Source organism: Arachis hypogaea, chromosome 1 (genome assembly GCF_003086295.3).
Source record: "Arachis hypogaea cultivar Tifrunner chromosome 1, arahy.Tifrunner.gnm2.J5K5, whole genome shotgun sequence".
NCBI lineage: Eukaryota > Viridiplantae > Streptophyta > Magnoliopsida > Fabales > Fabaceae > Arachis > Arachis hypogaea.
The window spans coordinates 98,367,580-98,395,156 of NC_092036.1; the positions used below are offsets into that span (position 1 = coordinate 98,367,580).

The 27,577-nt window shown below is 34.8% G+C and overlaps 5 protein-coding genes across 7 annotated transcripts; 3 read left to right on the plus strand and 2 right to left on the minus strand.

Annotated features, from left to right (window-relative positions):
- Positions 1-6,361: 6,361 nt before the first annotated feature.
- LOC112701395 (uncharacterized) lies at positions 6,362-8,572 on the plus strand. Its single transcript, XM_025752159.3, has 3 exons — positions 6,362-6,738; positions 7,839-7,888; positions 7,981-8,572. The coding sequence occupies exons 1-3, from the start codon at positions 6,607-6,609 to the stop codon at positions 8,333-8,335; spliced, it is 537 nt and encodes a 178-aa protein (XP_025607944.1). The 5' UTR covers positions 6,362-6,606; the 3' UTR covers positions 8,336-8,572.
- A 948-nt stretch (positions 8,573-9,520) lies between these two features.
- Positions 9,521-10,916, minus strand: LOC112701379 (triphosphate tunnel metalloenzyme 3). Of its 2 annotated transcripts, XM_025752146.2 has the most exons (2): positions 10,001-10,916; positions 9,521-9,783 (listed from the first exon to the last, which is right to left on the minus strand). In XM_025752146.2, coding segments are annotated over exons 1-2 (606 nt in total). In that variant the 5' UTR covers positions 10,606-10,916; the 3' UTR covers positions 9,521-9,782. The 2 variants fall into 2 exon arrangements, with proteins under 2 accessions (XP_025607931.1, XP_025607937.1); XM_025752152.3 differs by lacking the exon at positions 9,521-9,783 and having other exon boundaries at positions 10,000-10,605.
- A 20-nt stretch (positions 10,917-10,936) lies between these two features.
- LOC112701406 (uncharacterized) lies at positions 10,937-12,340 on the plus strand. Its single transcript, XM_025752168.3, has 3 exons — positions 10,937-11,279; positions 11,675-11,727; positions 11,822-12,340. Exons 1-3 carry the CDS (start codon positions 11,139-11,141, stop codon positions 12,162-12,164), a joined length of 537 nt encoding a protein of 178 aa, XP_025607953.1. The 5' UTR covers positions 10,937-11,138; the 3' UTR covers positions 12,165-12,340.
- A 4,075-nt stretch (positions 12,341-16,415) lies between these two features.
- LOC112701435 (heparanase-like protein 3) lies at positions 16,416-20,165 on the plus strand. Its single transcript, XM_025752193.3, has 10 exons — positions 16,416-16,692; positions 16,817-17,157; positions 17,471-17,507; positions 17,633-17,816; positions 17,929-18,074; positions 18,237-18,467; positions 18,565-18,754; positions 18,862-18,987; positions 19,456-19,555; positions 19,647-20,165. The coding sequence occupies exons 2-10, from the start codon at positions 16,903-16,905 to the stop codon at positions 19,944-19,946; spliced, it is 1,569 nt and encodes a 522-aa protein (XP_025607978.1). The 5' UTR covers positions 16,416-16,692; positions 16,817-16,902; the 3' UTR covers positions 19,947-20,165.
- A 201-nt stretch (positions 20,166-20,366) lies between these two features.
- On the minus strand, positions 20,367-26,584 carry LOC112701415 (probable anion transporter 6, chloroplastic). Of its 2 annotated transcripts, none has more exons than XR_003153836.3 (15): positions 25,937-26,568; positions 25,592-25,737; positions 25,186-25,285; positions 24,824-24,876; positions 24,307-24,381; positions 24,146-24,226; positions 23,966-24,027; positions 23,753-23,823; positions 23,227-23,342; positions 22,779-22,815; positions 21,815-21,910; positions 21,427-21,495; positions 21,266-21,318; positions 20,840-20,926; positions 20,367-20,748 (listed from the first exon to the last, which is right to left on the minus strand). XR_003153836.3 is itself a non-coding variant. In XM_025752177.3 (15 exons), exons 1-15 carry the CDS (start codon positions 26,312-26,314, stop codon positions 20,647-20,649), a joined length of 1,599 nt encoding a protein of 532 aa, XP_025607962.1. In that variant the 5' UTR covers positions 26,315-26,584; the 3' UTR covers positions 20,367-20,646. The 2 variants fall into 2 exon arrangements, 1 of the variants encoding a protein (XP_025607962.1); XM_025752177.3 differs by having other exon boundaries at positions 21,427-21,568; positions 25,937-26,584.
- Between the last annotated feature and the right edge of the window lie 993 nt (positions 26,585-27,577).

A 27,577-nucleotide genomic window follows, 5' to 3' on the forward strand; every position in this document is an offset into this window, starting at 1 on the left:
AGCATAAAGTGAATAGTGTAACAGTTATATACAATTGATATATAATTAATTTTTTGATAGAATCCAATTTTAAGATTTAAACTCATCATTATTGTCATTTAATTGTATAAATGAAATCATTAAGCAATAAGAATATAATACATAATGAAATAAAAATACAATTGATATGGTTGTTATATGTTATTATTGTATAGAACATATGTTGAGATTTGAATATAACTAATAAATCAGTAAATATTAGTTATACAAAATATAAATACAAAAATATGTATGAATAAAATATATAATTTTACTTGTATAAGTAGAGAACTTTAAAAAAGTTAGCAAAACTGATAGGTGCGTTTGTATTGAAAACCAAGTTTTTTTTTTCGGATTGGTTGAAAGTCGAGTTTGTTCTCGGATTGATTCATTGATCGATTATGACATGTGAAATATTATGATACGTAAAAATGAAGCAATTTGAATGTATAAAGTATATACTTTATAAAAAAGTTACGATAGATTAAAATTTGATAAGAGGTATTAAAATCTTAAACAAGATTGTTGAGATTGGTTCAAAAATTTGAATGTAAATCAAGTTTTATGAACCTAAGGGGAGTGGGAATGATTTTACTCGTCCCCACAGACGGCGCCAATTGTTCTTGCTGAGTTTGGCCGGTGTATAGCTCGTCCGTCGATGAATGTCTTCAAGCTTCTCGTCGGGATGAGTTATACGTCGGCAAGAAGAGAACAAGGGGGTGAGTACCTGCAAAAGACACTCCGACGCTCAAGTCAGTAAGTGTTTAAGAGGTATATAATAATTCTATGAATATAGAATGTAAGACATGAAATGAAAGTTATCATGTGTTATATTGTGTTTATAATAATTCTATGAATATAGAATGTATTCTGTATTCTTGAGATTAGATATAGAAGGTTCTTTTTATAGGCATAAAATTGATGAATAGAATTGATGTTATGACCGTTTGGTCATTAAGATAGAAATGATGATCATTAAGTCGGTAATGAAGGTGTCAGTTACAAGCAAAAGAATGAATGATAGTTAACGCCGAGTTATAACTCATAATGCATAATAAAGAATGAATTATAAGGTGACGGATCATAAAGGTATCTTGTCCCTAACATAGATGAAATAAATAAAAAAGGATTAGACGATTAGTAGTGTATCTAGACTACAAACTCATCCATATGAACGTCAGGGGTGTACATCGTCCAGTCCGGTCCGAAGACCCGGCCCGATTCCGAACACTTTTAGAATTAATTTGGTGTGATTTTATCGGATCTATAATTGAATATGGGTCTTAAAAATAGATCCGGTCATTATTTCGGGTCGGGTCCGTGCCATATCTCAGATCACCCGAAATCGGTCCGGTGGCCCGGTCATCATACACAATTAATATTTTGTGTTATTAGTGATGGATGATGGCTATTATTATGTGAAATTTAAGTATTGTAAACCTTAATATTTTATATTATTAGTCATTATATATAAGAGTATAAGACTATAAGTTAATGTTTTATATTTAAAATGCATAAGACTTTAGACTAATGCATAATCTTATGTTATTTGTATTGATTTAAATATTTGGTGTTATTAGGCAATATTAATATTAATTATGGTTATGCTTTAATTTTAGAGAAAAGTTGGTACTTATTATATTTTTCTAAGTGAATTTTACCATGTCAAATAATAGTTGAAGTTTTGAAAATTTGGATATTTTTACATGTTAACTTACAAAAAGGTATCAAGGTAATATGATACTAACGGTCCAGTTTTCACCCGATTTTTACCCGGTATAATCGTGACCCGAAAGTGTATAAGTTTCATGGGGTCTAGAGTCGGATTTGGGTCTAACAAATAGGCCCGATATATATTTCAGACCGAATTTGAATCACATCAAACCCAGTTTCACCCGACTCATTTACACCCCTAATGAACGTATTTCTCGTATATGTTTAGGGACGAATACATTCATAAAAAAACTCGTCCACATTAAAGATAAGTTCGTTTTTCATATTTTACAAAATCTATCCACTTCATTTTCTTTGGAGAATTTTTGTTTAGTATGCCTTTCTTGTTGGGTATTAATTCGTTGGTGATGATGCAAACACATGCCGTGGATATCAACAGTTAAATGCGACTACATATATTGCTGCAATGCTCGACTGTGTGGCTGGTAACCGAATTAGTCGATTATTTCAATATTACTGTTATTAGACTGATTTTATTAATTTATGTTAGATAATACTAATTGTTGTTTAGTTTATATATTCATGTTATAAGGTGATTTTGTTAGTTTAGGTTAGATAAGAATGATTTTAAAAAATATGACTATGATAATATCTTTTTTAATAATTTTATTTTAATTACTTTAAATTAGTTAGACTTTTTGTTGCATAATAAAATACCGTTAAAAAATTTATTTAATTTATGTTGAATATTTTGAAAATATCGAAATGGTTAGTAGGACTTTTTTTAGTTTTTTTTTGTATTTTTTTAATTTTTAAAGGAACTAAAATTGTTAGTTAAGATGTTTTTATAATATTTTATTTCATATTTATATTATTTATTCCAAAAAATCATAATTAGTTCATTAGTGGTGTTAGTATTGGTTTTTATTAGTTATTAATTATTTCATATGTTTGCAGTCGATGGTGCTTCATTCTAGACATATGTTCCCATATCATACCTTCTCTATATATTATGTTGTCAAACATCAGGGAGGCAGGATTTGAGTATGCAGTAAGGCTAAAAGATTTTTGTTTCGACAAGTTTCACCTACTGTAGGGCGAGTATACCATCACTTATAGAATGTGACATATCATCTTGAGTTACATACAGTCTTGTTGGTGGTTCTCAACGAGATTTTTAGACGCACCATCAAAGATCGACATGGAATTGGATGGCAGAGCTACTGGGAGCCATGCCACTGCAGCAGTGGAGGGCAAGAAGGAGAGTTTTTCAATTAAGATGATGTGGTTGAGACAAAGGATGCAGCAGATTCCTGCTGATGCTAATCGTGACACGTTGTCACAGTACACCCGATGCTATATTATGATGATGATGATTAGCGGGTACTTGATGATAGACAAGACCAACAATCAAGTCTATATATAATGACTTTCTCTCTTTATATACTTTCAAACATGCAGAAGATTATCCTGGGGTCAAGTATCAACGATCCTTGTTTGGACGTATAAATCCTTTAGCATTGTAGCTTATCGGATTACTCCAAACATAGCTGGATGCCTCCTTCTGATTGTGAGCTGTATATACCATAGACAGAATGAAGAGGGGTTAGGTTCCTATCACGTGCTTTAATTTTGTGCACGTCCACTAGATAGACAATGAAAAGAAAGATGGACTCGGTCCAGTTAGTGTTAGATGCTCCTGTTAATGTTGATAAGTTCTTGAAGAACACTGACAAGGAAGATAATGTGTAGTGGCCAACTAAGTGCAAACTTGGTATGACTGGTAGAGCGGTTGAGTCAGGGAGGAAGTGATGGTCAGAGCAAACACGAGACCCAGCCATGAGTAGTTGGATTGGTGAATGTGTGAGTGTAGGTTTCGATTCTTATCACATGATAGTGTGCTTGCTGACCCTACAATTATGCCGCTCCCTAATGATCTTCAATTAACAGCGACACAACCTCATGATCACATATAACTCCCACCAGATGCACCCGCCCAAGGCGAAGAGGTCAGGCCAGGTAAAAGGAGGCGAGGCGGGGAGCAGGTGGGAGATAGCCGAGGGGTGCAGGTCGCAGAGAGGCTAGCAGATCAGGTGCTAAAGTGCGAAGGGTAGTCAGACAGAGACGTATGATCGGAGAGTAGAGGTAGTGGGTGGACGTGGAGTCGAGAGAAGAGGCGGAGTTCAACAAGTATGAAGAGTTTAGGGATGACTTGTTCTATGACATATTTGGCGACTCACTACCACCAGATTAACAGTTTGTCAAGTATCTCATTCCTGGCATACCATATGTCGTTGAGGAGGAGGAGAGGGAGGTGGAGAGCTATATCACATTTGAGACATTACTCGCGTAGATAGTGCTATAGTCCAGAGGTTGGCAGACCGATATCTCCAGCATCGTGATGCTGTAACCGACACCTCATCATTGGCACGATCACCACCACCTCCTTCACTTCCCCTACCACTTGGGGTCACTTAGCTGTAGGTACTAACGTATGTGTCTCCTCCTTCAGTGGCAACCATTATTGGAGATCATCACAGCCTGGGTAGTATGCTACGCCACCTTCAGTGGACTATGGTTGAATGATGGATCCATAGTACTCACAGCATGCGCAGCCGCCTAGGTATCCATAGTACTATCAATATCCACTACAACCATAGTTGTATTCACTACTTCTACTGCATCCACAGGATCTTCCACCACATTCTTATGTGGCATATTTACCACTACAACTTCAAGGCAGCGTTTGGTTTATGTATCTTTTGAGACACAGACATAGAGACATAGACATTAAAGATATGGACACAAATTATTAGTGTATATGTCCTGTGTTTGGTAAACATTGAACAAGACACAATAAAATTAGAAAAAGTCCATATTATCCTTATAAAAAAAATATCAGCCACCATTGCTATCACTATCATTCACCATCTCTACCATTACAGATTCATCATCACATACGATTCACCACAAATCAATCAGCAAAAATTTTACAAAAATCAACAAAAATTTTTATTTTTCCGTGGAGAAAAAAGTAACTGAAGAGCAAACTCTGAAAAAAAGAAGAACCAAGGTAGAGGAAGAGGCGGCAATGGCAAACTCAAAGAGAAAGAGGGAGAGGCAGCCGTGGATATCGTGAAGAGGGAGGAGAGGCGACAGCGGCAAATCTGCACGAAGATGGAGACGTAGCGGCAGCGGCAGATCTGGACGAAAGAGGAGACACATCAGCAGCACTCGGATCTGGACGAAATGGGAGACGCAGTGGCGGCAGCACGCGAATCTGGACGAAGGGAGAGATGCAACGGCGACGGTGGATCTGGACGAGGAGATGTAGTACTGACGGTGAATCTGGACCACGGGATGCAATGGCAGAAGGAGGGAGGAGGGAGGAGGGAGGAGGGAGGAGGGAGGAAGGAGAACAATCACGGTGGATGGAGAAGGGGAGAGAGAAAAAAAATTAAGGTTAAGAAATTAATAAGGGGTAAAAGAGTAAATAAGTATGTCTAATTGTTTGTGTCTCTGTGTCCCAATATTTTGGGAGTACACTGAATACATGTATTTTGTGTATGCTTGTGTACTAACGTGTCCATCAAAGATTTGTGTCTCAACAAACAAATATAGGACATGTTCTAACGTGTCCATGTTTTTGTGTCTGTGTCTTTGAAAGCAAACGCTGTCCAAAGGCCTACCTGCTAAATTCAACCGCTTACATGCGACACAGCTGGTCGTTTACATCATCTACCTCTCCTTCTCCTCCATACTCATTATTATGTATTAAAAATGTATATTATGAAAGCAAATATATATAAAATGGTAAATTACCTACAAATTATATATTTTGATAAATAAAAGAATTAAACTATTTATTAAAAAATAATTAATTTTTTTATGGGATTAATAGTCAAATTAGTTATTAAAAAATGACTCTTTTTTAAATTTGTCTTTGAAATATTTTATCAATCAAATTGGTCATGCAAAGATTATAAATTAATCATTTCGTCCTTCAGTCACTCAATTAACAGTTTTCATGAACGATTCATGATATAGAATATTAACTCGCATCATATGTAACATCTAGTATGTTTAATTAGATGTTGAACAAATATATTTATGAAAATTTATCAATTTAGTGTCGTTAGGTTATATTAGGAATATGATTTATATAATTGAAAAAAATATACTAAACTAATAGATTTTCATAAATATATTTGTTTAGTATTCAATTAGATATGTTAGATATCATGTATGCCATCAGTTAATATTTTATATCATTAATTATTGACAGAACTATTAATTGATTAATAAAAGTACAAAAATTATTAATTTGTAATTTTTGAAAGACTAATTTAATTGATAAAATATTTTAGAAATAAATTTTAGAAATAATTTATTTTTTAGAGATTAATTTAACAATTAACTATTTTTTTATGATTTAACACACATTTTAAATATAAAGTATTCGAAATACAATTAATTTACCAAACAAATTACATCTCGAATATATTTAAGATCAATTTATTAAAATTCTTTTTATATTCCAAATGCAGATATATTTATATTTATTTTATATATACTACATCTAAAATATGCTTTATAATTTATATTGATAAATATCCCAGAAATTACGATATTTTTTTATATGTTATAAAAAATCCGCAATTTTTTATTTGATTTTTAATGTGAAACAAACACAATTTATTATCTTAAGAAAAATTGAAAAACAACAAAAAACTAATCAATACCATACCCATGGGATTTACCATAACCGACCGAACCTCTTCCTTCTTTCCAGTCTTCCACTCTCTTTAGTCTCTTGTTTCTCTTGTTCTCTTCTTCTGCTCATTGCTCTCCTTGGAATCGTTTTCTCTCTTTCCCAGTTCTCGTTTTTAGGGTTTCAATCACCACTTTTGTGCAATGGAGGACCTATCATCTTCTTCTCCTCCCGGCTCCGTCCACATCACTCTTCTGCTATCCTCTGCGGTTCAAGCCATGGCACGGCAGACTGTTCTTGCAGCGGCAAAATCTTTCCTCTGCCTTCTCATCTTGGTATCTTCACAAAAATCTTCTTTCAATTTCTGTTTCTGAGAATATTATTAGTTCTTAAGTGTTCTTCAATTATCGTTAATAGCTTAGGTAATTGGTGTTCCTAATTTTTTTTTTAATTTTAATTCTTGTTCTCTATATGCTCATATTGTTTCAGGCTATATAATTTTGTATAGGGTTGATTTTCAATTCTAACTTTCGTTCCTTTAATCATTGTTATTTAGCAGAAGTTAGGGTTTTTGATTTCCTAAAGCCTTACCGGTAAGTCTTTTGGGCCAAAGCTAATAGGCAGCTCATAATGTTAAATTTTATGGTGAACAACATCTCTTTTCTGTGTGTGACAGTGCATAAAGGATTGAACTTGGTTCTAGGTTAGTACTCAGAAGATTGCAGGAGAACTCTTCTTTGTCATTGTTCTTGTTTGGGGGTGTACTTTATTTGTCACCAGGGATGTTGCTTTATTCGTTTGTAGTGCAAAATTTGTCTCTAGTTGAGTTCTAAAGAATAGTGGCTTAGTCTTCATTTTTCTATATTTTTTCATTGTTTTTGCCAGTCTTTTCAGACATCATTTACTGCAAATTCACAAGCCTTAATTATGGTTTTCATCTTTGAAGTTTTAACCAGTCATTCAAGGGAAGCCTAGGACATTGTGTTAATGTGGGTTCTCTTGCAGATTGTGTCTGCATCTGTTGCATGCTTGGTTTTGAAGTTTCTTTCTTAAATTTTGTGTTGTATATTCTGATCTTAAATCTTAGATACGAAATTTATAATTTCTTTTGATTCTTTCCCTATTCACTGCTATGTCTGATCGTTCCCTATTCACTGCTATGTCCGATCGTTTTTAAATAACAAGGGATCGTTTTTAAATAATAAGGGTCTGTATTGCTGTTGCAAACAGTATTGTGGAGCTTAGTTTGTTTCATTGATGTTTGCTTTAGAAGCTAAGTGCAATTTGTTGTATTGCAATCATAATTCCCATATCATATAATTTGATTCCATGCTATGATTTTTGTGGTCTGTCATAAGCTTAAGTAAACTAGGACCATCAATATAGTAGCACAATCTTTCATATTCTTATGTTTTTATTTTTGTTTGAAATCCAGACTGGATCTCTGGTGGCTGACATCAATAATTCAGTGACAATGGATCGAAGGTGAGAATAAATTTATACTCCTTCTGGAGAGTATGTTCTGATTTTATGAAATGGTAAGTTTTGCAGCGCTGACTTGTGTTTGTTCTTTTTAGATTACCTATTGATGAACTCTGCAAGGGAAATGATACTTATCTTAAAAGCAAGGATGGTGATTCAGATGAAGATGAGGAAGAGGAAGATGATGATGATGATGCAAATGAACAGGATGACGAGGGAGGAGATGAGGACTACTCAGGTGAAGAAGGTGATGAAGAGGCTGATCCTGAGGATGATCCGGAGGCTAATGGTGCAGGAGGAAGTGAGGGCGAGGAAGACGATGATGATGGTAATGAGGATGATGACGACGACGATGGGGAAGATGGTGATGAGGAAGAGGATGAAGAGGAGGATGAGGAAGAAGAGGAAGATGATGAGGTTCCACAGCCTCCTACTAAGAAAAGAAAGTGAAAGTATAGTAATGGGTAACGGGTACAGTGTTCTCATTCACTCCTTTGTAATGCCCTAGTGAGTCTTAGTCCTTAGGACAGAAGGTTTGTTTTCAAGTGGATCTATAGTATAAATATGCTATTATTGTTACTGGTGTTAGTTTTTGGTAATGTGATTATTGCTATTTGGTATGTGTCATAGTTAAACTGTAGTAATTTCTTTTAAGAAAAATAATTATAGGCATGGGCTTTGTTTTCAGTGCGTGATTTTAGCATACAGACGACGAAAATGTTTGGGAAACAAGAATTTTCAGCCTCAAAATCTTTAATTTTAACTTTGTTGTCATGGGAGAGAAGGAAAAGATAGCATGTTTGTGAGAGTGAAGGAGAAGGGAACGGTTGAGGGAAGGAGGATAGATTTAGGGAATTCACAAAATATTAAAGGTAAAAATAAATAAAAAATTTGTGTACAACAAAATTTGTGTCTCAACTTCCTGAAGAGACACAATACACATCTATTGTGTGCAATCATGTGTCACTGTGTCTTTCAAAAAATTGTGTTTCTCTAACCAAATGCTAGATGTGTGTCACCGTGTTTTTGTATTAGATGGACTACTCACTAACCAAACACGGTCTAAATCTACATCAAAATGAAAAGTTGAAGCTTTTTTACTTGTTTGTTTGTTTTGTTTTAATTTTAAGATTTATTAGTTACACTCTTGGAAATGCTATTGAGCTAAATGAAAGATTTCCTCATGTGTTGAGGAGACGTGACACTAGAGGAAAGGTGACATAATAATAATAACAATAATTCAATCAAACTTGGAATTTAATTTTAATGCAAATTTAGATGTGGTGTTATATAATTGAATACACATGTAAAATTATTTTACACCAACAGTACATTATAATTAAATTCATCAAACTTGTTAAATCATTTAACATTCTTAAATATCATTTCACATTAAAATAACTATGCCTACACATATCAATTCACATTAAAATAACTATGCCTACACGCGAGTCTTTACCAATTTATATGTAGTTCTTCGTTCTCTTCATGCAAAAATTTATTCATCACAGAATTATCCACAATAAATACTGCGGAAGCATGCTTGTGCGTTGCATAGCTTAATCTAATAATCTCATGTCAAATTACTAAATTAGCTTGTTGCCCAAGTCGGATAAAGTATTTAGTCACCGGAACTTAAAACACTTGCAGCATTAGACTGGCAATTCGTTATACGAAGCAACGTTAATTTGATACATACTCAGTTTGACCAAGGCAAGAATAGCAATGATCTCAGACTTCAATTAGATAATTACAAATAGTTTTCTTATTAGAATGACAAATGCAAATGGCTTATTCATCAGCCAAATAAACAGTAAAAAACCGAAAATATAAATAGTCCTCTTGAGGACAAAGCGGGGGCAGTCAACAATCTAGATCGGGATTCAATCATCAGTAACCTACAAAACAGAACATCATCATAACAACAATGTCAGAAATCTATGCAACTAAATTGAAGATTCTTTAGGGGAAAATGGCTGTTATTCCAACCACAATTGAATTGGGGAATTTTCTAAAGCATACCACATTCCACCACGACATTCAAACAAACAAAATGTTCTAATGCAATGTGTAGAAGAATAATCATTCAATTAAAAAGATAGAAACTTCACTCACTATGGCAGTTTCCCAGAACGAAAAATTGCAAATTTGGACATCAAGGAGTACGAGTAATCAATCCCATTCTCCTTCAAGAACTCCTCCAGAACCCGCTTAGCCTCATCAGGATCAGCACTCTCGCATTCAATCTCGTAAAGAGTCCCAAAATCAAAGCTTGTCTCATCCACCTCCAATTTCAAACCTTTCCACTCATAAACGCTTCTAATGTTCCCGAAACCCCCCAAACCCACGAATCCTTTCTCCCCCTTCACCCCAAACTCATTCCTCACCCTTTCCAAAACCCTAGATTCCACCACCCCAAGCTTCCCAGGCTCCGCGACACAATCAAGACCAACCCTAGGGTTAAGATCTTCCTCGTCTTCCTCCACACGGCTCACGCCGTCGACCAAAACAGCCTTCGCCTTGAGCGAAACGACGCAACGCTCGTCGTCGTTGTAGAACCGGAGGCGGAGCACTGCACGCTTTGACGAGAGCTCCGAATCGGCGCCGTCGAAGAAGAGATTGCGCTGACGGTGGGTTGCGGCATGGAAGGGTGCGAGCAAGGCGGTGACTCTTCGGTGCGAGTCGGCGTTGGGGAGGCGAAGCTTCACTTCGACTTCCATTGGAGAATGGAGCTGTGAGAGAGAGCGGATGGTGAGGGAGGAAGGGAATTTAAGGAGAAAGGCCGATGCGGTGCGATTTGGAAGAGGGATCTTGGGCGCGATCGAACTGACGAAGGAGAGCGGCGGTAGCGGTGGCGCCAGTTGTGGTGGCAGTGGCGATGCGGCGGCGAGCTTCCTCGAGTTCTTCCTTGTCTTCGATTTTGACTTCGATATTAGTTGGCTTTCTTCTCAGCATTTTTGTTGAGGGAGTGAGAGTGAGAGTGAGACTCAGATTGAGAATCAGAGAGAGAATGTCGCATTTGCACGAATTTGGAATCCGCGTAACCCTACGATCCATCATCCACCACTTTCGGTTCGGGTCTGACCCGCTTTCTTAAAAAAATCCACCATTTGGATTACGTGGAAGCATGCCATTCGCTGTGACGGTATCAATTTGAATCGCAAAACCCTAACGGGATGGTCTAGGGTTTACGTTTTCACACCCAAACTCAAATTTCTTGACCACTCCCCAGCCAGTGTAGTTGTAGAGTAGAATGGAGGTGGCTGTGGTTCGGAGTCTCGCCTTCAATGACGAGAAGACCTTTTCGGTGCCGTCTTTTGTGGACGCCATGGTGGTCGACTCTCTCCATGCTGTTGCTGCTGCTGCCAAATCTCTCGCTTACCTTCTCATTGCGGTATTCCCTTAGCAATTGTTCTTTTTGTTAGTGTGATTCTTACTTGCTGTGCGTGTTTTGAGCTATTAATGGTGTGTTTTTGTTCTTGCTGGATCTGTTATGCTGTTTTTATTCATCAGTATTGGTACCATTGCATACCTTAGCTTCAAGAGGATATTTTTCCTCTTTTGTCTGGGATTGAAACCTGTGCTTCTCTGTTTTATGTGGCTATAATGGTTATTCTCTGCAAACTCTTTCTTGAGTTTCAACTTTCAACATTGCAATTATATAAGCTTAGAGGATAATTGTGCCTGCGTATGTTTCTACATGATTTGTGTATGTTATGGGGTTTGTTAACAAATTATTGTTCATTATTGAATTGAGTAAAGTTTCTTTTTTCCTTCTTGGCCTCCCAGTCTCGATCTCTTCTTAAAGATGTCAACAATCCTGTGTCACCAATGGATGGAAGGTAACAATGAAGTTAACTTTATTACTTGGTGTTCTAGTTGTTTTGAGTTCAAAGATCAAATTATCCTGATTTTACTTGATAAATTCTTGGTTAGGTTTCCTCTAGATCAGTTGTTGTACAGGGCAAACCATGCTTCTGAAGAAAACAAGGACACCAGTGAAACAGAGGACGATGAGGATGACGAAGACGGCGAGGACGGAAACGATGATGATGATGATGCAGACGACGAGGACTTCTCTGGCGAAGAAGGTGAGGAAGATGGAGATCCTGATGATGATCATGAGGCCAATGGTGCAGGGGGTAGTGATGACAATGATGAGGATGACGAGGATGACGATGATGGCGAAGATGATGGAGAAGACGGGGAAGATGAAGAGGACGAGGACGATGAAGATGATGAGGAGACCCCGCAGCCACCTTCAAAGAAGAGGAAGTGAGAAATTATATTGTTGCCTTGTATCTTTCCTTTCTGCCATTGTAACCGATTTCTAGTTTCTAGTCAAGTTTAGTTCTTAGAGATTTACCACCCTGCCCATGTCACTCCATCATTCCCATGTCTAAGATCGTGTTTTATAAACATCATGATTAATATATGTCATTGTTTTTAGTATTACTGCTGCTTCTTGTGTCCTGTCATCGTCTTTGATGTACCTGTTTATCCAAGTTTGAAGGTAATCAGAGTCATCTTTATCGTTAAAGTTTTCTGCTTCTCAATGACTCGTCTTAAAATTTTTCTTTCTAAACAAATTTATCACTTGCCATTAAACTAAGGGAATTTATCAATGTTTTAATTCACAGATTTTATATGAAAAGACTAATCTTTTACTATTTTCTGAACAGTGATAAGTGAAATTGTCATCATCAAATTCTAATAGCCGGTTGTCTTTAGCTAAAAAAAAGATTAAGGGTTTATCCTAAAATGAAGAATTTGGAGTTATGCATATTTCATTCATGATGGTATATCTCTTCATTTTGACTGGATTTTTTCATAGTCAAGTTGACAGCAGATGATAACATCAGAATTGAATAATTTGTTTATGCATTCCATCATTTTCAATCTCATTGGTATAAGCATGTGCATGTGTGTAGCTCATTACTGGTTGTTTTGCCATTAAAGAACTATAGAGTTGGGACTCGCATGTTACAATGAAAAAGCACATTCCAGATTCCACTGTAATATGCATATTTAAAAAGCGAACAATCCACTGAATTGCCAGCATATTAACCGGCCTTCGATGGTTTCCTTCTGTCACCACATTGTAATGCAACAAATTCACCAAAAAATAAAAATAAAAAGACTACTCATCATAGTTTGGAACGCCGTTAAATCCTTAAAAATGTTTAGACTTTAGAGTCTCTCTGCTCTCTATCTTAGTAATTTGAACAAGCATAAGGAACATGCATGTGTCAGGCAAGGATAGTAAATGTTATTGCAGCATTTTGCCTTCATGTTAATGGACAAGATCCTAATAATTAGGATCATAAAAGTGCATAACAGCATGTAAGGTAATAACTATGAATTTTTACTCTCAAGCTGCCTCCTTGTAATGTTTCTCTTTTTTAACTATCATTTTTTGTTTTTTTTTTTGTTGGACCTATTGAGAGACAAATAAAATAATATATATCAAAGCCCACATTGTCCTCCAAATCCAATTAAGCTTCAATTTATCATAATTTGTTTAACAGTTTAACCAAATTATGGTTGCTATACATCCATCAATAATTGAGTTTATAACTACAACCAATCTCTGTTTGTTCTTTTGTTACATTTGGATTATGATATAAAAACTTTAGATAACAACTAACAAGCATCAACATATGTTATAGGAAGGTTGAATATGAATATATGATTCATTCCCTTTTTCTTATGGTATACTTTAGCTTCTACATTAACTTGTAAACTCCTATTTTATTCTTTGGTACATTGGTTCGTTTGTAAGTTAATAAATACAAATTTAAGCCACTGCGGTTGCATAAATGATACTACATTCAACATTCAATTCTAGAAAATGATGAACCTATATTACCAATGAGGGCAATGACATTTGTTTTGAACTCACAAGTCACAAGTTTTTCCTTCTAAGTCAAGATTTTGATACAAAAAATAAAAGGCTAAGTTATAAGAAAATTTAAAGTTGCTAACTCCTCGGTTTCCCCAAGGTATCCTAGTTTGGTCAAAAGGTTAAAAAAAAAGAAGCTAATTCTAGGGAAAATAAAACCATGGGTCTCTCTAAAAAGGGTATTATGGATTAATATATGTTCCATATACCATACTATATATTAATTTTATTTTATTGACATATATTAATATTTTTGTAGTAGGTGACATGCCAGCTTAAGAAGGAAATTATAATGGAATCAAAATTTTCAGTAGTAGCTTTCAATGTTAGCTTTGAGTAAACCAAAACAACACCTAACAATGAGACCTCCTTATCTAACCTATGAAAAAAATAAATAAAAATAAAACATTATTGTTTCATTTGATTATTGATTGTTTAGGTCTTGTTCCCATTCACCCCTAATCCAAAAGTGCCAAGATCCGAGGATGAGGGATCGCTTTAAAAATTGAAAACAATGCAGTTGGCAACACCCAATATGGACCCAACTAAGTCCCTCCATCAATAATCCTATCTATCTATATAGATTTTTATTTTTTGGTCCATAAGATAAGGATTGGATGATTAATATGGAGATAGATAGGGATTGTGCTTAGGTCCACAATAAGGATTCTTTTTTGCCTTTGTAGTAGATCAACAAATTAAAGTTATTAAGAGATATCAAACTTATGGTAATGGAGTAGATATAACAGCAAATTTGGCATTTATAATTTAGAGAGAATTAAGTTACTTCTTATTGAATAAAGTAGAACACTTATTGGATTATATAATTCTACCTAATTAAATGTATCTATGAACTTATTCGGCAAAACAACAATTAGGTTATACATTATTTTATCTTTTTTCCATGCATAATTGCTTATAATAATAGAAGTTGATCTTTGTTACTCTTATATGTTAGGGTTGAAAAGGAGTTGTTAGATACATTTGAGGATTTCAATTTAATTTATTTATTTACTTATTTATTTTGTGTTCCTCTCTCCCTCTAGAAGTCTATTTCACAATCATAGACAATAATGTCACTATGTCAACAGGCTAACTAAAACAAAATAATTTACTAATATATATCATATACAATTTATTTTTTCAGGAATATAATTTCTAAATGTGGTCAAATTAGTCATTTGACATATTTTAAATTTGCATTGAAAATGAACATGCAACCACCAAACATTATTACATTGCATGAACTGTACATTACATTACATTCGGAACAAATCTAAAACAATAAATATATCAAATCCTTAATACCAACACTAACAATAAAAAGAAAAATTAGTACCATCAATGCATGCCCACCAAGTTAAGCCTTCCTGGCTTAAATCATGTCCAGTCCAAATCATATTATTTATTACCAGCGAATAACAACAAAGCATGAATCCAAATTAGTTATGATTTATTTATATTTTGAATGATCAAAAAACGAATCTACTTATTATATTTTTTTGCATGTATGACTTTTTATTCTCTCTGAAACTTTTTACTTTATTTGGAACGTATTAGTATTTGGTATGTATTTTTGCTATTAATTCTTTTTATGTAGAAACTCATATACAGTCCAGTTAACTTTATATGAAATTGATAGTTGAAAGTCGTTAAATGATTTGACATATTTGACTAAATTGTCATTTAACAAGTTCTCAACTATCAATTTCATATGAAGTTAACTGTACTCGAATTTTTACACATGCTAAAAGCCTATTTCAATAGTGACTTACACTTTTCATTCTCCCCTTGTAATAGAGATTGTGTATTATGATTATTTTCTTAAACAAGAAAAACGTATAAAGTAAGTATTAAAAAATTGTAATGTACTGATGATTAGAGTTGGAAAACCGTGTTTGAAGACTGTGATAAGATGCAAGTGGTCAAGTTGTTTTCTTTTTGTTGAAAAAGGGTGAAACCATATTTGTCCACTTTACCCATTTTTGTACTTTCCCCACAGAAATTCAGACCATGCTCCCTTACCCCACCACCAACAAACGCGATCAAGAATGCTATATATTATTTTTTTGTATAATTTTTTTATATATAATTATTTTAATTAAAAGTGACTAATAAAAAATGACAAAAAATAAAAAATTTACTATTAAAAAAATACATGAGAAGATGTAATAAAAAAAAGTTTAATTTTGATATACTAATAATATAAAATTACATCTATCATTTTGAATAATCATTCATACTATCCATAAAAATAGTAATTATTTTTTATGATATAATATTACATGATTGAATACTAGTGTAAAATTGCAAATTCAATAAAAAATAGTGTAAACATCATTTCTCAATATTAACATTTGCAAATACAATATGGAAAACAAAATTAAAATGTTAACTATACAAACAATTTTTTTCCCTTCCAAATATAGTAGTATGTTCTTAAATAAGTAAATCTTATCTTATCTATATCTATATATCTATAATCTATATATGTTTCTTTACAATAAGGAGTGATTCAACTTTCATGACCTCATTTCAATATGCATTTATTTCACAGTAGAAATAACAATTTTTTCATAAATTTTGTTTATATGAAACACTGTCCTCAATACTATTTTTTTGAAAAATACGTAGAAACAAATCAATCAATTTTAATTGGTTCTACAAAAATAAAAAGAATAGACTAAAACATTTTTCAATAATAATATTAGTAATAAGTAATAAGTAATAAGTACTAAATAACTGTTCTTTTCCAATGATTTAATTGTAATAATGAGTAAGAAGAAAGAACAAGCCCTTCAAAACCGAACCCTGCAGAATGGCAGATAAAGCGGCATCTTAACTCTTACGTTTATAAGTACCAAACCTCTGTGTCTTGTTCTTTGCAATGCACACATCCAATAAGGTGCCTTTCAACTTGCCATTTCTTCACAAAAGGAAAAGTTTTTTCTATGTTGTCATTCAACTATAACATAACAACTCTCTTACAACCACCGTTGTCTCTGTTGTTTTTGTCTTTCACTTTGTAGCCTGCAAAACACTGCATCTACTCTTCACCCTCTATGGCCTCTTGAAAGAACCAGAGAGATCTTTTGAGTTTGGATTGTTCAGGAAAATGGGTTCTTTGATTATAAGGCTTGTGGGTCTGTTCTACTTGGTGGTGAGTTTGTTGAGCTTCATTGGAGTGAATGCTATGCATGGAAGGGAAAGTAGTGGATATGAAGCAGTGAAAGGGATAATTTTGATACATGGGAAATCTCACATTGGAAGAATTGATGATGATTTTGTCTGTGCAACTCTTGATTGGTGGCCTCCTCAGAAATGTGACTATGGAACATGTAGCTGGGGTCATGCTTCTCTTCTCAACCTGGTATTCTTTCTTTCTTTCTTTCTTTCTTTGTACTGTGCTATTTGAATCTGTCTAATTATTATTCTTTTTTCCGCTTAAATTTTTCACTGCTGCAAATTATTCCAACATAATGATAACTAAAGATTGTTTCTGCTGCTGTGTTATACTTTTTTTCTTGAGCTCTGAATATCATTCTGTGATGATATTCTTTTTTCCCATTTATGGAATGATGCTGTAGTGACCTCTCAGACTAACATTCATACATTTAGAATCTGTATGTAGTAGCATAAAGGTGAGAGAGGAATTTACACCTTTTAATTTTCATTTCTTGCAGGACCTCAACAACAAAATATTGTTAAATGCAGTAAAAGGTAAGAAAGAATAGACATCTCTATAATATTCACAAGAAGTTACCTCTTTTTTCTTTTATTATTATGGGGACCACCTTTTTCCTGGGAGCTTATTAAGGAAATCATTACTTCCGAATATTCTGCAGCATTTTCACCATTGAAGATTAGGTTAGGTGGCACCTTGCAAGATAAGGTCATATATGGGACTGAAGATAGTCCAAAACCATGTACTCCTTTTGTTAACAGCTCCTCTGAGATATTTGGATTCACTGAAGGATGCTTACCAATGCATAGATGGGATGAGCTGAACAGCTTTTTCCAAAAAGCAGGGTAAAAATTAGTTCTCCCTTTTAACTTGTTTCCTTCTCTCTATCTTTTTTAGCACTAAACAAGAATTATCTTGTTAGTAACAAGTTTAACATTAATGATAGGTATATTTCAGGGCTAAGGTTATCTTTGGATTGAATGCTCTTGCTGGAAGAACATTACAATCTGGTTCTGCAGTTGGACCATGGAACTCTTCCAATGCCAAATCTTTTATCCGTTACACTGTAAGAAAGAATTACAGCATTGCTGGTTGGGAATTTGGTAAGTGTATGCTCCCTCATTACATATATGCCAAAGTAGCAAGCATCATTTAGTTTCTAACACAAACATTGCAAGTCTTTCAAGTTCTTTTTGCGAAACAAAAATAACATGTCTCCCTCGATAGAATTAATTGTTTAAATGAATTCCTTCTTGCTTGTGCAGGCAATGAATTGTGCGGGAGTGGAGTTGGAACAAGTGTTTCTGCAGATCAATATGCTTCTGATATTGCTGCATTAAGAAACATAATTCATGATGTATATAGAGGGATTAGGCATAAGCCACTGGTCATTGCTCCAGGTGGCTTCTATGATGCAAACTGGTTCCAGGAATTTGTAAACAAATCTGGTAAATCTGTTGATGTGGTATCTCACCACATATATAACCTTGGAGCAGGTATCATCCACCAAAAAGGAATACTAATGTTATAATATTTGACCAATGTTTATGAATTTTGGTTATAACAAAAGCTACTACTTTGTCTTACATACAGGAGTTGATGAGCACCTAATTGAAAGAATTCTTGATCCATCCTATCTTGATGGAGTGGCTAGCACATTCAGTGGCCTCAAAAACATACTTCAAAATTCAGCAACCAAAGCAAAAGCATGGGTTGGTGAGGCAGGAGGGGCTTACAACAGTGGCCACCATCTTGTGTCTGATGCATTTGTCTACAGCTTCTGGTTAGTTTAACTAACTCACCTTGAATTTTTTTTATTATTTTTTAATTTTTTTTTGTCATTGGAGATTCTACAAGCATTTACTCTAATGTTAATACATCATAACACAGGTATTTGGATCAGCTTGGAATGTCAGCTGTTTATGACACCAGAACATACTGCAGACAGAGTTTGGTTGGAGGAAACTATGGTTTACTAAACACTTCTACTTTTGTGCCAAATCCAGATTATTATAGGTACCAAATATTAAATTTCATGGTTGAAGGATGAGCAGCATATTATTGTGGACTATCTCATTTTAGCTTTCAAGTGTTATTATCTCAGAAAAATATTATGTGTGCTCATTGTACAAACTCGCACATACCTTTCTACCATTGGTTGAGGGTGTAGACTTATCATATGCAGATCACACATTCTATCCAATGGTGAAAATATGTGTTTTGTTTCGATATATAAAATAAAAATGAGTACAAATTAATAAATTATACATCCCTTCTTTGTGAGCTGATATATCCAACTTGTGTTCTGACATATATAGATGTTTACTTCATTAATTGCTTGCCACTTCATTAAGGAAACCCATTAATGAGAGCTTTTAATAAGGGGTCCCATATGAGATAGCTTAACAATGTTATTTTCTACATAAAGACAAGATCATTTGACGGTGATGTGGTTATAATTATATGTCTCTTTCTTCTATGCAGTGCTCTTCTTTGGCACAGACTTATGGGAGTACGTGTCCTTGCAACTTCCTTCTATGGGACAAAGAAGATAAGAGCTTATGCACACTGTGCAAAGCAATCTGTGAGTAAAATTCTCTCTCAGTATGATTATATGATAAACTTAGAAGATTATAGTAATGATAGAAATTGATTGATACCATTGTAACAAACAGAAAGGAATCACAATACTATTGCTGAATCTGGACAACAGCACCAGTGTTCATGCAAAAGTGGACTTCACATACTCAAGGACAGGTGCAACTGCCAGAGAAGAATACCATTTAACTGCACAGGATAGGGACTTACATAGCCAAACCACATTACTAAATGGAGAAGTTCTAACTGTCTCAGCAGCAGGGGATATTCCTCCTTTGAATCCTCTATATGTAAATCCATCAATGCCAATCATAGTTGGTCCTCTCTCTGTAGTATTTGCACATATACCAGATGTTGATATCCCAGCATGTTCCTAGATCATTGGCTCTATGTGAAACCAAGAATTGGTTTTACATGGTGGGTGGAAAAAATAAAATACATGGAAATATAGATATTAAGTATTCAATTTCTTGATTATATACTACTTGGCCATTCTTTTTGGGGTCAAACACTGGGATTTTTTATGGCTTTGTTTGTATCCCAATGCTTTATTGTGACAGTATCTAAAGTTTATAAATTGAATGCGGATTTGTACATCTCTCATGACCAGCTAACATCACAATTAATAATGATACATAAGTGGTCCAAAACGAAATAAAGAAAAGTAAGAAACTATTGCATTGTAAGTTTGGTGAGATGTCAGTGACTTAAAATGTTGAAACTATCCAAATGGTCACAAGAATGACCAGTTTTATGGTTGAAACTTGAAATCAAAGGAACAAAACACCACAAGCAGGTAGGACAATTATAACAGATACTTGACTTTGCAATATTACAACAAAGTCAACAATTTCAGTTTGGCAGCATATCTGTAAAAAAAGATACAACTGCCATAGCAAGTTACAGCGAAAAGAATTTACATACTGTAATACCTATGCTAATGTTTCCTTTCTATTTGACTAAAATGATCTTTTTATAGAAAGATCGGATATACAGTCTCTGTCAAAATCTGCCTAGCTTTGAAGTTTACCTAAATTTCTAGGTTGTGTTCAAAATAATCAATGATTGGAACATGTATCAGTTCTCCTCGGAAAAACTCTGAGGCTTACTGCTGGCGAACGCCAACCATATGAAGGTGCCGGTCAAATAGAAGAAGATTGACGGCACAAATAGTGATATCTACATGGTTTAGATATGAAATATAAATTAAAATACAAAATGATATACACATCATACAATGTAAAAGCAACCAATATTAATAGCAACTTACACTCCATGAATGAGTTGAATCGAGAAGATAACCCGTGAGCGCTACGCCTACAATTCCAGGTATTGCCCCAACAGTATTAGTTATACCCTGAGGATACATAAAGGATTATGATTTAGTATAGGAGTAAATGTCATTTTCAACCTAGTACTAGATAACTTAAAGAAATAGTTTTCTTTGGGAAAATTGGTTACTCAGGAAAATTAGGATTGGAGTTTCAATGATACAGAGTTACTTTGTGTCCCTCTTCTTATTTGATGGGAAAATTTGTGCTTCCTTCTTTGAGAATTTTTTCGAAAAAGCTATTTATATTTCAATGACTCAAAAATACTGACATATAAGCAGAAGCTATAGAATGAAATTACGGTATTGTAATGGCATTAATCTTATATTGAGTCATATAAGAGTTTTAAGTGTAAGCCAACCTACCAAAAGTATACTTGCATATTCGGGTGACATATCTTGATGGGTACAATAAAGTCCTGGGGAAGCACATAAATAGGAAGATAGTAAGGTAAAGAAAAGTACTTGACTGAATTATATATTTTGTACAAAATCAGATAAGGTTTAATTTCAGGACCATCTAATACCTGACAGGGCAAAACTTGAGAGGGCTAAACCACCCGTGAGAATGCTCACAATCTCCCAAGGAGGTAACCCTAGATCCAGCGAGGAAAGAGTCATGCAGATTGCAGGGGACAAAAATGCAATTGATTGGCAGATCTTTCGAACCTATTTTTTTTATTTTAAGAAATCCAAACAGCAAAGGAATCAAGAATATGAGGTCAAGGTAGTTATGCTGCTAAAACAATTTTTAAGTCGTCATCAAAAGGTCCATAATTTAACGTTATGTTGCCAACTCATGCACTGTATGAACATATCCTACAAGGTGAAGTTATGCCATTACGTGTGTTGTGCCTATCCAATTTCGATCTAAAACTAAAAAGTGAATTAATGGTGTTCCAATGACTCTCCTACCGTAGTGGTTTCAACTCCTCTTGCAATCAAGTTGTCGGCTAATTGTGCAGCAATATTAGTCGCAAACACTGAAGCCAATGGTGGAAGAATAGACACCTGAAATGATTAAGAACTCACAATCATTAGTATGTAAGGCTGCGTTTGTTTTCAGAGACAAGGTACTGAGACACAAAATCGTGTTTGATAGAGGAGACATAGACAGAGACAATGTGTCCATAGACACTAAATTAGTGTATTTTGTGTTCATCCTGACAGGAAGGATACAGAGATACTAACAAAGAACACAACTTATTTTTTATTTTTTCTTTCATTATTCTTGTTAATTTTTCATAATTATATTTTTTATTATATTTTTCGTCTCAAATTTTTTGAATGAAAAAAAAATGAGAATAAATTGGATTTTCATAATTTGTTCTAGTTTATCACTAAATAGAATACAAGAATACAAAATTTTGTGTCTCTGTCCTTTATGTCTTATCTTGTCCTGTTCTCAGAAACAAACGCAACCTAAGTGATTTGAGCCTCTTTCCTCCCAAAAGAATACCGGGAAAGTGATTTAAACATGAGTGCAATTCAAAAGTAATTAAAGACAATGAAAAGAAAAAATCAGAAAAAGTTGCTTTCATTTCATATTTCAAGTTTACAACTACATAAAGTTTTCATGCTCATGACAAACCTAAACTCCTACAGTAATGTGCCAATTTCATATTTACAGAGTGCAAAATGCTTCTCATAATATTGTTAGCAAATCAAAATTAAACTATTCTAAATACCATGCAAAAATAGCAATTTGTCATGCACAAAGGTCAATACATTTTGAAGTTTATATTCTCTTTGAAAAAAGGCTGTTTCACATGCTATCTGTCAAAGTGGGATGTGAAGAATGAAGTGTGTTTTTCTTCATCGAGGCATGCAGAACTGGGTTAGCTAAAGTGAAAAGGCGAAATAGAAAAGCCAGTCTTACCCATGCTGCTTCTGTCAGATTTAAGTTCAGCTCCTCACTGCATAGCAAATAGATGGAAGAATTAGATTCTCCATTGGGTCAAACCTGTAAATAATTCTGAAACTAAAAAAGATGGCCAAATGGCTGTCAGTGATTATCGATCTTTGGTCAGCAATAAGCAATGCATAAAAACACAGTATATGAAAGAAAAAAATTGTTAAAGTGTTAACCAATTCCCTCGTCACCTGGATTGCAATGAAGAAAAGCAAAAAGTAGCAACAAGTGGATAATTAAATTTTAGATTTCACTTGAGAGGGTAAAGTGTGATCTCTCACCATTTATTTCATAAGTGGGACCAAGAGAAAATATGAGAAAAAAACATTCAAGGATGAGAGATCATACTTTACCATCTAAAGTGAAAATCCAAAATTTAGAGGATCCAAATTCTAATTAAATTATCAAAGGGTACCTAAAATATGTTGGGAGCCATGATAGACAGGTGTAGTGACCCCAGCTACCACAGAAGTGAGCATATATCATTGCCCATACAGCAGGGCTTCGGAAAAAGGACTTCCAAGGCACATCCTGCATTTGAGAAACAAGACATGAAACAGAGGTCCATTCCAAAACTACATTACAGCGCAGACACATCACAACTCGTCTGTCACATTCTCTCTCACACACACATCCTCAGCAGTTACAATTAGGGCCTGTTATACTTGGTGCAAACTCCTATGATATTCCACTCAAGAATAAGGATCTAACCCAATGCTGCAGTGTCTGAAGTTAGAAAATTAGATATTTTAAGAGGAGGAAATAAAAGAAGATGCTAGAAGGGTAACATGATGCAAAACAACATGAGATCCAGCAATTAGTTCTTAAAAAAATTAAATATTAGAATATCATAATCCCAGCCAAAGAGAACTGGCAAGTCACTCCTCCCTTCAAGAAGATAAAGTAGAAGCTCTGAAATTGTCATCAAGTATTGAACATACCTTCAAAGAGCTGTTCAATTCCTTTAGAGAACTTTTCCATGATTGTGTCATGGTACCTTGGACGCCTGTGACTGAGACAATTGAAGGCAAAAGAAGTGACAATAACCCATTAAACCATAAGGCTCAAAATAATAAATCAAAAGTAAAAGGGGGTAAAAAGCAATGAAAGGTATCACATGAAGAAAAAAAAAACAAAAAACCACAAGTGCTCACATGAAAGAGATCCAGCATTTAACTGCGCCTCACCTCCGTCAAGAACTTGAAATCCCAAAAACCTTCAAATAACAAGTCAACAAAACAAGCCATGATTTTAATTAAATTTGCAGCTCAAGAAACTTATTGGAAGAATTTCACTACTTTGAAACAAGCCATGATTCAGTTATTTCTACTTACCACGCAACCCCCAAAAAACCAAATAAATAGAACACTGATTCCCAGCCAAGACTTTGGATAAGGGGTGGAGCCAAAAGAAGCCTGACAGATAGTACAATGTCAAAATTGAAGGTAGAGAATGAAATAAAACAGAAAACATCAGAATCCTGAGATATGCATACCCCATAACACTTCCAACACTCAAGCCACCAAACACAAATGCCACTGCACGTGAGCGCTCTTCCAATGGTATTGACCTGCACATGGCTTCCATTCAAAAGGGTAAGCCTTAGAATCAAATGCAGATACAAAGCATAAGTTTAACCAAATAAATAGTTGGCTAAGGCAGTAACCATCTATTTCACTTAGAAGATGGATTTTGACAGCTGCTCCAAACAATTGTTCTTAATGTTCTGCATCTTTATTTAAGTTTGAATTATTATCCTCAACAAGAGAATTTACAATTTCAACCAGAAATTTCTTGTAGGTGAGAGACTGAATATATTAAATAACTTCAGACCCTCCCCCCCCCCCCCCCCCCCCCAAAACAAAAAGGGTGAAAATCAACGTGATCACTCTAGAAGTCATTAGGAGATCAATAATAAATAAATAAAAATCAAAATATAAAAGAAAAATACATATAAACAGAAAACATCTATTTGAACCAAATTTATATATAATATCTGGATATTTACATGCCTGGCAATAAGATCAGTAGCAGCAGATGGTGAAACACCTTCACCAATCCCAACCTGGATATACAATGGAAAGGAACTGCTTAAGACAGTTGGTAAGAGTGCTGAATACAAACCAAGATGTAATTAAAATAGACGTTACTACACATGCACACTAAATACACTTCAGGTACGGCAGATAGAAAATCCAGTGTAAAGATAAATACAATAAAGCCATGAAACTATGTGAGACAAATCAAGGATTTACGCACATAATTGACATTAAGTAAGAAATTAGATGCATTGTGGCAAGCCAGCAACAACAACTAAGCCTTGTCCCACTAAGTGAAGTACAAGGTACAGGAAAAAGTAAAGAAAATTACTGACCAAAATCCTTGACAATAGTAAGCCAGGCATATATCCAGCAACAAGAGGAACAAAAGCTGTAGCCACTGACCATACCAGTACTCCAACCTCAAGAACTTTTCTGAAAATATAACAAGGAAACTTCATAAGCCCAAAATCCAAACTAAAACCTTTAGTGTCAACTATAAATGAGATAATTGTCCGATCATTATCCATCTCTATAAATCTTCAACATTTGATTTACTGAGCCGATTCTCATAAAAAACCAGTTACAGATGGAGCTAATTGTCAACAATGAATCAAAGAATTATATGAAAATGATTTAATTAAGAATATAGTAGGATACAAAGAACATTTTAGATATCTCGGTTTGATCATGCCTCTAATAAAAGTATCCTTAAAATTGATGTTGCCTCGGGTAACTAACCTGCCACCAAATGTCTTGGCTAGCCAACCCCCCGGCAATTGACTCAATGCATAACCCCAGAAGAATGAGGACTGAACCAACCCAGCCATGGATGAGTTCCACCCAAATTGATGCGACATTGGAATTATGGCAATGCTCAAGTTCACCTGGCCGTGCCAAAAACAAATGCTTATCATGGATGCAACTCTTAGAAAGGATTCTTTTGATTAAAGATTATTAACTATGGATGTTCATGGAAGCAATTACAAAATTCAGGAACTTGATAAGAAAATAAAGGAAAAGAACTACACCTATGAATATGAACTATGATCAAGTAGCTAACTTTGGTAAAAGTAGAGTAAGAACCTTATCCATGTTACAGATAACAAAGGCGAGGGAAGTGGTGCCGATGAGCTTGTATCTCTGAGGAATATTTTTCCAAGGTGGCCAAATTCCAACGATTTTGGAGACATCCTCGGAAGCCGAAACAGGAGGAGCTTGCTGTTCCTGTTGTCGTCGTGCAACGTTGTCAACTCGAACGCCATTGAGAACCTTGGACTTGGAGCTGGATGATGATGATGATGATGATGATGCTACTGCTACTCTGGGCCTGGGCCGGAGCCTGAGAGTGGGGCTTGAAGGTGAGGGGTAGAATTGGAAGCGCAGAAGATGATGAGAGGTTCTGGTGATTGGAAGTGGAAGGAAGCAGGTTGAGGTATGTGGTCTGAGCGTGAATTTCTCCATTTTTGGTTTCGTGGGAGTGAGAGTGGTGAGTAGCGTAACACAGAAACCATGTATTGTGACTTGCGAGTTGGAGAAGGAGAACTGAACATCAGCTTGCCACCAAGGACCTTGCTTGTGGCTCACATCCAAGGATCACACCAAGTATTCAAGTAACCAATTTCTTGGAACATGTTCATTTAATCATTTTTTTCTTCTAAATTAGTCTCAGTCTCACTTTTAAAATGAGCTCTTCAATTACTGAATTATATTAAAAATTAATTATCAAAATTCGACTTAACAAATACAAAGCGTCCTGTATATAAACCATTTTATTATAACTTATTAATGTAAAAAAAATTTTTTTAAAGACTGGGGGATTCGAATTCGCAATAGTATAAAAAATTATATCATTTGAGTTATAGTTAGTTGACAATGTAAATTATTTTAGTATATTGTTAGGATTTAATTTTAATATAATAATAGCATAAATATATTTAAAAATTGTTTATTTTAATTAATATAATAATATTAATACATACTTAATTATTTATACAAGTGTACAAAAATTAATTTTTTATTATTATTTAATAAAAATATTTTGATTATTATCGTATCGATTAATAGGCTGGTATGGTATGGAACTCCGGACTTTCATTCCTTGCTGTAGCCCAATTAGGTAATTGGGCCTGAATTTTGTTGGGCTCGTTAAATCCTCCGTTTCGTAGCTCATAATACCACTTTTTGAACTTTGAAAACAAAAACACCCCTTCCCTCTTCTTTCTGTATTTGAGATGGGTTTCCTGACCCTTAGCATTTAAAAAAAGGGAAAAAAATGTACAAACTGCGCATTCTGCATGATTGACCAAAAATAGAAAAGGAAAAAAAAATACTACAACGAGTTAACATCACAGACAAAAGTTAAATTTCACGTGTCAAAACAAGTTGGGTTGGTCTAGTGGTTAACTCGCTAGTTCGCTTAAGCAAGTGTCGGAAGTTCGAATTCCGCCTTATGCATGCTGCAACCCATTGGCCAGCAACAAATCCTTAAATAGAGCTAAGTACCGCGACGAATTAGTCCTTGACTTGTCGGATTGGGGAATACCGTATAAAACCAAAAAAAAATTTCACGTGTCAAAATTTAAACTACTGTTCGACAGTGACGACTTGACGCCAGAAATGGTGATGCAAAGCGCGACGGCGAGGCAGGCGGAAAATGTAGCAGCAACGACCCAAGTCCCCCACTGCACTGAATCGGTCATCTTTGCCCAGAACGACCAAGTCGTG

Bases quoted from the DNA above. Each gene is read 5' to 3' on its own strand.
- LOC112701395 (XM_025752159.3), top strand. From the start codon at position 6,607: ATGGAGGACCTATCATCTTCTTCTCCTCCCGGCTCCGTCCACATCACT. The intron at 6,739-7,838 runs GTATCTTCACAA...TTTGAAATCCAG, and splicing joins TCCTCTGCCTTCTCATCTTG to ACTGGATCTCTGGTGGCTGA. The intron at 7,889-7,980 runs GTGAGAATAAAT...TGTTCTTTTTAG, and splicing joins TCAGTGACAATGGATCGAAG to ATTACCTATTGATGAACTCT.
- LOC112701379 (XM_025752146.2), bottom strand. From the start codon at position 10,605: ATGGAAGTCGAAGTGAAGCTTCGCCTCCCCAACGCCGACTCGCACCGA.
- LOC112701406 (XM_025752168.3), top strand. From the start codon at position 11,139: ATGGAGGTGGCTGTGGTTCGGAGTCTCGCCTTCAATGACGAGAAGACC. The intron at 11,280-11,674 runs GTATTCCCTTAG...TTGGCCTCCCAG, and splicing joins TCGCTTACCTTCTCATTGCG to TCTCGATCTCTTCTTAAAGA. The intron at 11,728-11,821 runs GTAACAATGAAG...ATTCTTGGTTAG, and splicing joins GTGTCACCAATGGATGGAAG to GTTTCCTCTAGATCAGTTGT.
- LOC112701435 (XM_025752193.3), top strand. From the start codon at position 16,903: ATGGGTTCTTTGATTATAAGGCTTGTGGGTCTGTTCTACTTGGTGGTG. The intron at 17,158-17,470 runs GTATTCTTTCTT...CATTTCTTGCAG, and splicing joins ATGCTTCTCTTCTCAACCTG to GACCTCAACAACAAAATATT. The intron at 17,508-17,632 runs GTAAGAAAGAAT...AATATTCTGCAG, and splicing joins ATTGTTAAATGCAGTAAAAG to CATTTTCACCATTGAAGATT.
- LOC112701415 (XM_025752177.3), bottom strand. From the start codon at position 26,314: ATGGAGAAATTCACGCTCAGACCACATACCTCAACCTGCTTCCTTCCA. The intron at 25,286-25,591 runs GTTAGTTACCCG...TTATATTTTCAG, and splicing joins GCCAAGACATTTGGTGGCAG to AAAAGTTCTTGAGGTTGGAG. The intron at 21,911-22,778 runs GTAAGACTGGCT...TAATCATTTCAG, and splicing joins ATCTGACAGAAGCAGCATGG to GTGTCTATTCTTCCACCATT.